The sequence below is a fragment of the Neopelma chrysocephalum genome, unplaced genomic scaffold (assembly GCF_003984885.1).
Source record: "Neopelma chrysocephalum unplaced genomic scaffold, ASM398488v2 Primary Assembly neopelma1_24, whole genome shotgun sequence".
Taxonomy (NCBI): Eukaryota; Metazoa; Chordata; class Aves; order Passeriformes; family Pipridae; genus Neopelma; species Neopelma chrysocephalum.
In genome coordinates, this window is record NW_020897693.1 from 20,942,639 (window position 1) to 20,955,305 (window position 12,667).

General features: G+C 39.9%; 1 protein-coding gene across 6 annotated transcripts in view; it reads right to left on the bottom strand.

The window, feature by feature from the left end:
- Positions 1-12,667, bottom strand: part of RGS6 (regulator of G protein signaling 6) — a 271,553-nt gene that overhangs the window by 113,395 nt on the left and 145,491 nt on the right. Inside the window, exon 1 of one of the 6 annotated variants that reach the window (XM_027707463.1) lies at positions 11,765-11,827. The exons of the other annotated variants lie outside the window; for them this stretch is intronic. Within the exon in view, the coding sequence (XP_027563264.1) occupies positions 11,765-11,803 (39 nt within the window). The 5' untranslated portion in view covers positions 11,804-11,827. Of the gene's footprint in view, positions 1-11,764; positions 11,828-12,667 lie in introns of those variants that run through there. 6 annotated transcript variants of the gene reach the window in all.

Here is a 12,667-nt window from a genome sequence, read left to right on the forward strand (position 1 = left end):
CATTTCGATCGGACCATGTCTCCCCTAACACAGCCTACAGTGCCAGCTCTGCATGGCATCCCTAGTTCAGGCCTGGGCTGCATCACAAAAACATGTAGCCATGGAAAAGGAGAGCTAGAGCTGTTTCCCTCAGGCAGTATATGCACAGTTCAAAAACAGAGTTTAATATTCAGCAGAAAACAAAGCTTAACAAATTAATTCAGCAAACAGAGATTCTCTAAATGAGCTGAACTAATGCAATTTTCTCCCTCCTCAAAAAAATCAAGCATTTTAGCCCATCAGTGTCAACAGTTAGAAGCAAAAGACATCAATGTGTCAGTGTTATGCAAACTCAATTTTTCATTAAAAACATTTTGACAGACAACTCCCAATGAGCTCAAATTCTGCATGAGCTATAATTGCTTAAAAGAGGAAGCCATTTTGGCATGTTAGAAAGCTGAGTAAAATAGGAAAAGTAAAGTCTTGCTTATGGATTGTGCCATGTAATTACAGTAGCAAATGCTTGGGACTGTTGCATTATACAACACAACAGAAGCTTTTTGTGAACAGTGGTGGATTTTTTTCCCCATGCTTTCTACAGTTATGGTAAAGATGTCACATATATGCACATAATCACCTTGAGAGATCTTACACCATCTAAAGTACAACTGCTCTAATTAGAAACCTTCTCAGGCTAGCTACAAATTAGATCAAATATTTATTTTGTTCTATAAGCAGAAGTGTTAAGCTTCTTATGACTGTAGGAAGGTATCATAAATATCCAGTGAAGACAATATGAATTTTAAATAAAACACTCCAATGGAAACCAAGTAGTTATAGAATTATGACTAAGATATGATAAGTCACATTTTGGTAAAAAAAGATATACCATCTCTGCCATCTAGTATTTATTGAATAGGAGTGGCTTTTGTGTGACTTATGAACTATGCAAATACATATGCAAACCTATGCAGAGATAAATGCATAAATGCAAAGATGATTCCAGCCAGGAAACTTGTAGGATGGAATAATCTATAAAGTGTTTCTCAGTATGTGATCTGAATTGAAGGAACTACCACTCTGGGGAAAAAAAGGAAGAAGGATCCATCCCCCGTCTCCTTAAGAGTCCTGCTAAAGGAGGCATGGGCACTGACAGCATCCAGGCTGTTGGTGTGTGCCAGCTAGTGACAGAATTGAGCTTTCCAGACCATTTTACATAGGTCAGCAGTCACCTAGTACTAACTTGCATCTGACCATGCCATCCTCAGCAAGATTTGCGTGGATAATTCTGAAGTGTTCTGCAATGACTATCTGCACATAGAAGGCCAAATCAAAACAAAGCAGCAGCATGGGTTGAAATATGATGGAATAAGATTATAACAGGAAATCTAGATCTGCACTTATGGTAATGTATTCACCACGGTCCTCATATGCTAATAACAAGAGGGGCTTGGGGGACCACAAGAGTAGGTGCTTTCCTTTGATGAGGTTCTACTGAAGTCCCCAACTGCAGGGACTGACAGCATCCTGCTGCCTAGCTCCAGCCAGGGTCCGACGCACAAGTTGCCATGGAAACGGTAGAGATTTTCTCTTCTGTTGCATCACTGCACCGAATGTAAAACTACGCAGGTCTCCAGACTGCTCATATGGTGATGAATGAGCAGAAGAGCAGACATGCCTCCCACAGCCCACATGGGGACTGTTGCAGAAGGACTAAACGCCGTACGTGACATGGCAGAGCTCCTTTGTGTGCCTGCTCCCATGCAGGCAGACACATTTGGGCCCCTTGTCGATCCCACACAGGCAGGGCACAAAGGTGAAGCCCATTAACCCAGCCTCAGGAATGCCCAGAAGCAAATCTGTGATCCAGCTGCCATCTAAAATAACATTGCACAAACCACTTGAATTGGCCAGTGCCAGAAGTGAGTTTAGTTCAACAGCTTTGATTTTGCTAGTGCTTCTTTTGGGGGATAGCTCCCACACCCAGAATTTCACTTTGAGTCCTGGCCATCAACTAATCATTCTCATGCAAGACAAAAATATCCTGAAACCAGTTTTTTTTTGTATTGGAACTGAGAAAGCTCCAGAAATTTTGAATCTTCCGGCAACATTGGGCTGAGTCTCCAATGTGTACCATTATTCAAGGACAGTTTTTCAAGCCCATTTAGAAGTAGCACATAAGAATTTTAGTATTACATGTGGTCTGTGTGTGACATGGCATGAGAAAGCAGCACCTCTCTCCCCCATGATGCTGAACTGAAGTTTGATAAACATAGTACTTGAAGAGGAAGCTGACCTTCCTCTGGAGCATCAAATATAAGGCACTTCCAAACAGAAAAATGCCAGACATCGGTGGGTCACCAATCTGTTCCCCAAGTCTTGATAAAAGTGCAGAGCTGATTAGAACTGCACCCAAATCACTTCAAATCCACAACCCCAGGTGGACTCACATTTGCACCTTCCCAAAGCTGGGAATTGGACAATGTTCTCAAGACCCATCATCGTTCTCCAGAGCTGGAATCACAGAGCTGCCACCTCCCACTCTGCCTGCCTTCAATGCAAGGTTGTGGAGGACACGACTATTCAGCCACCTTCTTCCCACCATCATAAGCATGTGATGGTGAGTCTTTCAATGCAACAGGGTGGAAAAGGCCATTCCTGGGTCTGGCAAAAAATAAACTACTTTAAACAATGCTGAGCAGATTAAAAAGACAAGTTGTTCCTCCTGAGTGTTTTCCCCCTTTGCTACAAAATGTAGCAACTGCTGTCTAACTGATCTGAAGTATTTAATTAAATATATTATTTATTGAAATTAACTATAGAGACATAAATATTAAGCAGGTAAGAAGTTGGGATGCAGTAGGTGGATGCTTAATCAGCGTTCTGGCATTGGTACTGCTGTCTTTATAAATCTGAATAATGATAAGCAGGGAACATAATTTTATCACCTCAAACACTCAAGGAGGACTGTGCTGTTCTCTGGTTTTCACTTTTTTAAAGCAAAATAGGTTTTCTGCCCCACTAACAAATCTTTAACAATGAGCAAACTCTCCAGTTGAGGGGGGGAAATAATTATCTGCTGCATTCCTGGCCCTATTCTGCATACAGGGGAAGAAAATAAAGAAACTCAGTCCAATTTAAAGTGACTATTTTCTGTTTAAAATGGTAAGGCCTAACTTTGCACTTGGAATTAGGCTCCACACCTGAGGGAAGATTTGTGTCCATACCCTTGTGAAAGGGCAGAAGGGTATTTGTAGTGAAAAGGAGGACATATGATCCTAAGACAAGACTTTTACACTGTGGGTTTCTTGATTCAATCTGAGCTTCATTAAAGCACTTTCAATTGCAGGCAAAATCAGATGAAACTATGTAGCACAACCTTGAGAATATTATGATTTAATAAGTGTACAATCATTTTATATTAATTTTGCAAAGCTTCATAAGGATGTTCCTAACTTCTCCACAGTAGTGAAGATACTTGGAGCCATTCAGAAGGTAGTTCATAAGCTATTTCCAGCATGAGATACAAAAGCTGAGTTTTGTTGTTCCCTGCAGGAAAGTTGTAGCCCTGGCACGAAATTTCCACCATTACCTTTCCTAATGAATTGATGAGGGAAACTATCCAGCATGTCTCTTCTTCCTATTTTGGTAATTGATGGACTTCTGTGGCTCAGCTAAAATAAATTACGCAGAAATATATCTACATACTCAGAAATCAAATGTTTTGGTTAAAAACAGCAACAAAGCAGGGCTTTAAGAATTTTTTTCTGCCTTTTTTAAGCATTCCTCTGTGTATATAATACTGTGACACAGAGTGTGACAGGTCATTTCATGCATCATTTAATTCTTTGCACTGCAAAGTGCCCCACCACAATAAAGATTAGATACATCTCCCCCACCCCCAAATGCTGCTGAAGATGCAAAGCAGAGAAGTCTATAAATTATAGCAAAAAGAGGAAACCCTATTCACCACTATCAAAAGGTTGCATTTTGTTTCTCTCCCTCTCACCTTGCAATTTTTAAAATTTTATTTTTTTTTAACATATAAAACTAAAAAATTACTTAAAAAAAGGGGGGGTGGGGTGGACAAAGACAGAAAAAACCACCAAATTTCCCATCCAGGATGAAAAGGTAACACTACAAAAGGAAATGTATTGAATTTCAGAACAGAGGAAAAATAGAGGTTTTGTGAAGATTTGTTTGCTGGAGACTGAAAGAATGCAGATTTAATTTTTTTTCATACCTCTAAAACCATGCTTTTTCTTCATATTGCTTTTTAATGCCTTTTAAATACATTTATGAAAAAAGGATCATTTTATGACCACAAATATGTACAAGAGTCAATGTTTTTCAATTGCTGAATGTCAGCTGAGAGACAGATGGGGCACTTGGTTGTAGTTCAAATGGATTTAATGTATTGAAACAGAGCAACATACTAAGCAGCACACATAAACAACATGAGTTTTAAGCACCTAAGTTACAGATGACATTACAATGATTTGCCTTCCCCATTCCCACATACACTGCAAGTAACTCTACACACAGATGGGAAATCCATTTTATGGTTTTCTAACTACACTGGGATCACTATTTTATGATTTTTTAATTGTTTTTCCATCCAGCTTCTATAAACACACTTACGATCCTCAAAAATATGACTTTGACTTTTAGATACAAAGAGTTACATGTTAGCATGCCTGACTTGTACCCCTATGCTGTTAAATCACACTAGTGACAAGTCTGACACTAGTATTTTATGGTAAATTATTAACAAAAGAACATACAGGGTTTTCACTTTGTTATCTAATCATCATCTTACCAGCTAAGGTAATTACTAAGGTCACTAAAGTATTGAAAGATTCACTACTGAGGCAGACTCAAAGTTTCCCTATTCCAAAATTTTCTTTTTCTAAGAAATTATTTCCCAAGTTTTTTCCTCTGTCCAACTACAAAGCAACAAAACTAGCTCTAAAACAGAATTAAAAGGTATCTAACACACTTACCAGCAATTCATGTTTCAGTGGGCTAATTTTTTGTAGCAATATAGCTATAGGTCTATCTAAGAAAAGATATAAGCAAAAGTACAATAATGATTCTTGTGGATAAGAACAAAACTTGCACAAAGAAATTTCTTTAGTGCTTCCTTATCTTACAAAGAATAATACATTTTTAACCATAAATTCTACCCTAAAATAAAACTATGCAGTCCTGCAGCAGTGGATTGGGTTTCTTTAACTTTTTTTTTTTTTAAACTCACATTTTTCATTGTGACCAGCTCCTGAACCTAAAAATTTATTATATTTTTCAGGTAGTTTGAGTAATAAGCTTTTGAGTAAGCTTCAGTAATTCTTCAGAGCAATTCAGTAACTCTCCTCTCTTGCCACTTGCTTTCTACAAACTGAGCAGTTTCTTGCTCTGACACAAACAACGTCACTTTTTTATTAAGATGGAGAGACCAAATGTGGATCCTTCTATTAATATATGACCACTGCAATTTCCATAGAGCTAAGAATACTTATTTGAAGTAAAACACTTCTCTAAGGACAGACTCACAAAATTCTCACCAGTATGAGCACGCTTGGTTAATGAAAAATATATACACGTATGCACACATACAATATAAAAAAAAATCAACCTTCAAATATGAACGAACACGAGTGAACTGAAATTTCTTTTAAATCAACCATGTTTGAATGCTGTGTCTATTCACATTTTCACAACCATGATTAAATGCAAAGGGCAAACAGTACACTACTGCTCTTTACAATTTTTAATACAGAGCATTCTTTTAAAAGTGATGGTTTACATTCTACATAAATGTGACTAAATAAGAAAGTAAAGAAATCCTCTGAAATAAGTAGTGCTGACAGATTTTTTTGCTACTTATTTTACTGTAAGTCAAACAAGTGAGTGAGCAGGATTTGGCACTTAATGCTAACAACTTTTTAAAAATAAAAACAAAAAAGAGAACCCCCCCAACACTAGTGAAAAATCAACATGAATTAAACACTTTACCCCCATCTAACATGTCTTGCAACACTAGCTGTTTGAAGCGCAAAGGCAGGAAACATAAGACTGAATAAATTTGTTACTTAAACAGGGTAGTGGGGGGACAGTACCCTTATACCTGCAGTCAACTCAGCAGGACATGGCTCTGCATTCCTTACCGACCAGTAAGACATTAAAAAGAAAGTCAGTAATCACTGAATAACTGGATAAAGAAGGAAAAAATAAAAAAGAATCTCTACAAGCCCAGTTTTGTACCAGTACCAAGTGGTCCCTACTACTGTTAGGAAGTATTCATGAAAAGAAACAAGACCTGACACTCTGGAGATCAGCAGCTCAGGCTCCATGCTGGCCTTTGCACCTGCTCCAGCTCAGCGGTGCACAAGAGCTCTGCAGGAGCAGGGCGGGAGAGGATGGTGGAAGACCATCAATAATACATGTCTGAACAGCCAGAGAGAAGCAGAAGGGATTGCACACTGCATGGTGATTTCAAAGCTGACATTCTTGAGAGCATTCTAGGCCGTTAATGCAAGCATGGCCACCATGCTAGTGTTTTCCAGCACAAAAAAGAAATGCTGGAAGGGACTTTCTCTAGACTGCAACCCAGACCCAAGCAGCTCTCCAACATGCTTGCAGAGACGGGACAGTCTCTACCAGAAATTCAACACCAGTTCTTCTCCTTTCACATTCAGGCGTCAAGTTCATATGCAGAGAGGTCCGACTGCTTTCTCACATTTGACACTGTTATCAGAATTAGGTTCCAGATATATAGGCTACTGAGAGATTTTCAGATCAGGCAGATAATGCTGCAAAAGCTTCCAAAAGCAATAGGTGTCTATTCTCTGCTGCTTGTAGTCCTTATTCATACAAAAGATTTACCACCAACTTCCATATACCATTTGTCTAGTCCCTTCTCTTGCTATCCTGAATCCATAGAGTCAGCAATGGCCTTTTCAATTTAATATCAACTTTAATACACCTGAGTGCAAAGTTCTGTGGCACACTATCACTGTCACTGTATTGTCAGCCTCTGAATTCCCGGTCACCCTGAGGGTTTAATGCTTGTTTTCCTCGTATTTGCTGTTTCCTCTCTTGCCTAGATTTCTGTCCTTCCCACTACACTGTTGTTAGCAACAACTGACTGCCACAAGCATTTTGCCTTCGCTTTCCAGATGCAGTAAGAGGGTAATTTAGATCCTCTTACTTCACAACATGTGATTCCTTAGACTTCAGGGAAGGTTACTTCCCACCTTCCTGCATCTTTATCTCCAAGTGCCTCACTCTCCTCATCTCCTTTGTCATCCTGCTCCCCACAACGTATCTGTTCCTCTGAAAGTACAAGAACTTGTCACTCTCCAGTCCCAAGCTTGGAGAGCACTCTGGGGGGCACCACACATGCAACAGGAGGGAAAGGGCTCCATAAATTCTGCTTACTTAATCTTGCTTTATATATTTGATAGTCCCTCTGAAACTGTTTGTACAGCTTTTGAACCCACTGTCCTGCCCACATCTGGTGGGGAGGGGAGATACCAGATAGAATTACAGGTCTACAGGTTCTACAAAAACAAGTGATTACATATTAGAGAAAGTTCATCCTTCCTGCAGTGAGCACTCAACACCCATTGTCCTTGAGAGAGCATGCACACAACTGAGAATCTACATATGACCCATCTAAATGGAAACAGCTCCTGCTAAAACTTGCAGTCAACTTGGATATGCAAACCTGAGAGAAGCTGTGTTTCCATTACTCACCAAATTACCAACAGCCTGCCTTTCCTCTCTCAGCGGTCTACAGTGCACCCAGTTCAAAATCAGCATCAGTTACATGCCTCCATCCCAATTCAGGGCTATTTTGATCTTGCCCCTGCACTAGAGTTTGCTACCATCGCCAAGGTTCTAACACAACCAGTTGTGAATCAGGACATAGGAAAAACTCTACCTGGCTGTAGTGCACAGAGTTGGAAGGCACCTACTTTTAAACATATCAGTTTGGGGGGCAGAGGACAGCAAATTCTTGAACAGAAAGGCAAACAGCCCAGAGTTGGTTATTTAAAACATACTTTGCTACCTGTTAAGAAATTCACAGGAAGCTTTTCCACAAGTTCAGACAACAGAAAAAGTTATGTTGTTTTCAATATGAACAATATGTGGTTCATATCTTAATCAAAAAAGAAAAAGGGACTATCATTTTAATAGATAAGCACCACTGCGTACCTCCAAGTTAATTAATGATGGCTTCTCTTTAAGTACATTTTACTAGAAACTTCAAACAGTGTAGGAATCAGTGTTTGTCATTTTACTCAGTACCTACTGAAATACCCATTCACATAGCATAAATACAGGTGTACACTGCACACTCACCCCCACTTGCTATGCCATTGCTTCCTATGGCAGTTTTAAGAACAAGTAACACTAAATTTGTGACATCTCTACCAGATCCTCCCTCTTATTAAAATTTAAACTGCTCACTTAGCATATAGTATTTTTCAATGTTTCTCTTTCTGAGTGGGTTTTCATGTTCATGGGAGTTTCAATAGATATTTGGTCATGAAATTTATCTCCATAAAATACCCTAACATATTTCAATGTGTTATTCCTTTATTATTAAAAAACTCCTCTTAATGATGGCAATCAGGTCTTCCATATATTTTTACATTCACAGCTGCAAATATTTATTTTCTGACCATTTTCATTGATGAGTTTATTAAAGTTTGCATTTAATTAATGTTTATGAGCAAGTCTATTAAAATGTACTAATGCATACCACTGCAGTTGTGTGCATAGTTTGTTCACTCCTGCTAGCTCTGTTCCCACATATGTCGATCTTAGGTATATAAAAAATTTCAGGTCACTTCTGCATCAATTTATTGGTAACATACCAACAAATTATTAAGTAGATATTTACAGTATGTTAAGTATTACCTAGCTGAACAGAACATTTAAAGGCTCTGTGATGAGTAGGAGGCAGGAATACATTCATGCTGAACCACTGAACTAGACTGGCTGCCACTGCCAAGAGCTATGCTTTGGCTGATGGAAGTCTTTGAGCCAACAACAATTGCTATATGCTCAGCACAAGGAAATACAGAAATGAATTATTCACAAGTAGTATTATTCTGAATTGCTTTTGGATTTTCTTTACTACAGCCTTCCCCAGCTCTCTTGTGTTATTTAAAACTAATGATGTTTCACTCATTCAAAAATGCTGCGTGTAACCTGGTGCATTTGTTTCATCTGAATGATTCTAAAGGCAACTATTGGCATGCCCTAGTTGCTGAGCTCAAAACAAACAAGTCTTTTAGTGATGTATGCAGGAACAGGGGTTTGCTGATGTATAGGTGTGTTCTAAGTGGAAATACCAAAAAGGCCTATCTTTTTAGACTGAGTGCCCTAGGAACTGAAAACTAAACTAGCATAAAATATCCTTCTCTCCCCTTCTTTAAGGTCCCAGTAAGACACCTGGGCAGCAGCTACAGATGTAGGCAGAGATGGGACACTAGAAGAGACCTTGCTTCACGGAAATCTGGACAAATATATTTTAAAGCTTGCACTTAGTCTCCTATACCTGTATTTCTAGCCTTGTTGCTGTTCTTTATCCACTGATTCTTTATCAGCATTTCCTCCTGCGGAGAAATCCCTCCCTCTCCCTCAGTTTATTCAGCCAATCAGCCTCAGTGTCTGAGGTCAAGTGGGGATAGAGCCACAGCTCCTCTAACAGAACTCTCCCATGGCCTGCTTTGCCCTCCAAAGCAGGTCAAATGGGGCTGTGTAAGCAGCAGCTGGACTTGAGATGCTGTCTCTTAAAGTACCCTGTTGAGGGATCAATCTTATGCTCCATTTTCATGCACTGTCTCAGGTCACAATCTGGCATCTTAAACCAGTAGCAGCCCTTCTACAAGTTTTTATTTTTTTCAATAAGGATCTCAAGTAATTATAAGAACACGTGCCTTGGATGTTTTTCTCTTTTAAAGCATAGAAATTTAGGAAGAGTCTATGTTCTGTCTTTTCAGCTTTATCTGTCTACACAATTTTTAAAATAACTTATGACTATGCAAGTTAGAGGATGCTGTTTCTTACAAATTTCTACTGCTTATATTACACTAAATCACATTCATGAATTGGGTCTGTTATCACTAAGGCATAAGCAAGCTATAAATACAAAACCAACTGCTATTACTATTAGCTTTGGGAGTCCAAAACTTAGTCCAGGGACATTTTTAATTGTAACTGACATGAACCTTTGATTTTTGCTCTAATTAACTGAGTGCGAAATGAGCATAAAACTGTATTTTGGGAGAGGAGAGCTGCCTCACAAATCTGTTGCCAGTCAGGTAAGGAATACTCAGTGACCTTCACAGATGGGTGAGGAGTTACAGAAAAGCAAACCCCAGGAAGATAGAGAATCCTCCTGACTCAGGTCAGGGAATTTAATCTGGTGTTTGCTCCAAGTCTTCGTCAAAGATGAAGAGGAGCATTACTTGCTCATCCTCTCTTGGATTTTAAAGGTGCTTCCCTAACACAATAAAATTGAATGTCCAAATATCACTCAAACAAGTGAAAGCTGGAGCAAGCCCTGGTCTTTCACCATCCCTGCTCCTTCCTTACCCCATCCAGCCTCAGGGAGGCCACCACAACCCCAGAAGCTCCCCAAGACTGGTGGCTTTTTACCAGTGAGCATTTCCACCCTCATAACAAAAAGAAAAGCACTTGTTTCTGGATAAGGACATGGTGGACACCAATTCCTGCCACAGGCATACTGGGTACCTGGGGACAGACTGCCTCCTCAGTGCTGTCTGAACTTGCTGCATGTATTAATGTGAATGAATCGAGTTTGACTCGCCCATCCATGCATGCTAGTGGAAATGGAGGCAGCTTTCTTCACAGGCAGAGCAAATAAAATGACTCTTACATAGCCAAGCCAAGTATCTTTAATTAGAAACACACCTTCATTAGAGTCTTTAAAAGGAAAACTCAATTTGCACCTAACTTGAAGGCTTTATACAATCTTTAATTAGTTGCAACTATTTTAGCTAATAAAACCAAATACCTTCTGCACATGCTGTTACTTAAGAGAGCATGAGGTGCAGCTGCACACAAAATCAACCTTTTACAAGAACAATCTGGAGACACAAACAGTGAGGAAACCTGGAGCTCTCCAAAGCCCAATACTAGCACTGCAGCAGCTTCTTGCAGGGTGCTTGGCCAAGCCCCCCGTGCAGCTCTGCTCTCTGGAGGACTTTGCTCTCCACAGCTACTTTGACAGGCCCTTCCAAGATATGAAGAAATGGCATTTCTCTTGTAAGTAATGTCTCAGCGGAAAGAGGCAGGTTGCCCTAAATATAACACCGTGTGTCAAAGAAAAACTGTTGTATTGGCTTGCCCTGTCTCCATCCCACCATGCTGAGCAGTTGCTCAGTATTTCCAAGCTCATGATCATCCCTGAGCAGAGAGGAATACTCACAGATAGTGTGGGATTGCTGCAGCCATTTAAGATATTAGCGCTCGCAGCTGTCTGTGTGACAGGATTTTCAAATGCCAACCCCCCCCAAAAAAGTCTGCAGAAGCAAATTATACTTAGACTGCGTTCATACTCTGATATCTTAGTGAAAACACCATTTCAGAATAGCTTTAATGTATTACACTGGGCTGTGAAGGGGAGCAGCTAAGGTTTGGACCCCACACTCTTTTCAGCCTCTTGTACAGAGAGTAATACACAGAGTAATAATACCTGAAGCCACTCTATCAAGGTTCCCTTCAAGTTCACCTCTTGCATCCTCACCTTGCCATAGCCTGCAGTGGACACTTGCAGACACAGCATTTTTGTTTATCTTCTACTCCTCCTCTATATCCGACCTCTAGCAATGTACTGATAAGTGTTTTAGAGCAGGATAACAGTTTACCAGCTAAACCCTTAGCTCTCTCTTTCTCAGCTGTTAACTGCTTACAATCAGCCTGTGGTAGGTATGGCTGTTAGTATGTTCCCTACTGTGCAGGTGACTTTGGAAACACCAGCCTTTAAGAAGTGAGTCACAGTAGTCAGTTAACTTTTGTTCCCAAGTGGCATAACCCCCAAATTTAGTAACCTTAAAGCCCAGAAGGCTGGCTAGATCAAAGTAATGCAAGTGTGTCTGCACTGTGGGACTCTTTACCTCTCTTCTCCCTCAGGAGAAAGCCCACTAGGTGAAAACAGACTCACAAAAAAACCAAACCATGACATATGTCTAGAATCTTCTTGTCTCACACAGGGCACATCTCTTCTGCACAGTGATTGGAAAAAACAAATACCTCTCTGCTCTCAGTGTCTCAGTCTCCTTTAGGGCTCCAGCCACCTGAACTTCCTTTGAACTACTCAACTTCAGCAATTTTCTTTTGAGTACAAGTCTTAAATTGAACAGTATGTCCAGTTCATCAAAAAGAGCCTGCATTAGCAAAAATCAAGTGTTTGACTTTGAGCCCCCATTTCAGAGGCTTTGCTCATTTTCTTTAGCTGTGTATTTTGTGGTACATGCCACCTTTGGCAAAGATTTGGCAGCATTGCAGTCTATGACAGCATTCTGAGAAGTGACTTATTATCTGATTACAGCAAGACTGCTGGTCACATCTCTTCCCTGACAGCCCAGATGATGAAACAAGTGCTGTATTTTGTTTGCTACACTTTAGTTTCCCCTTGTATTTATCTTCA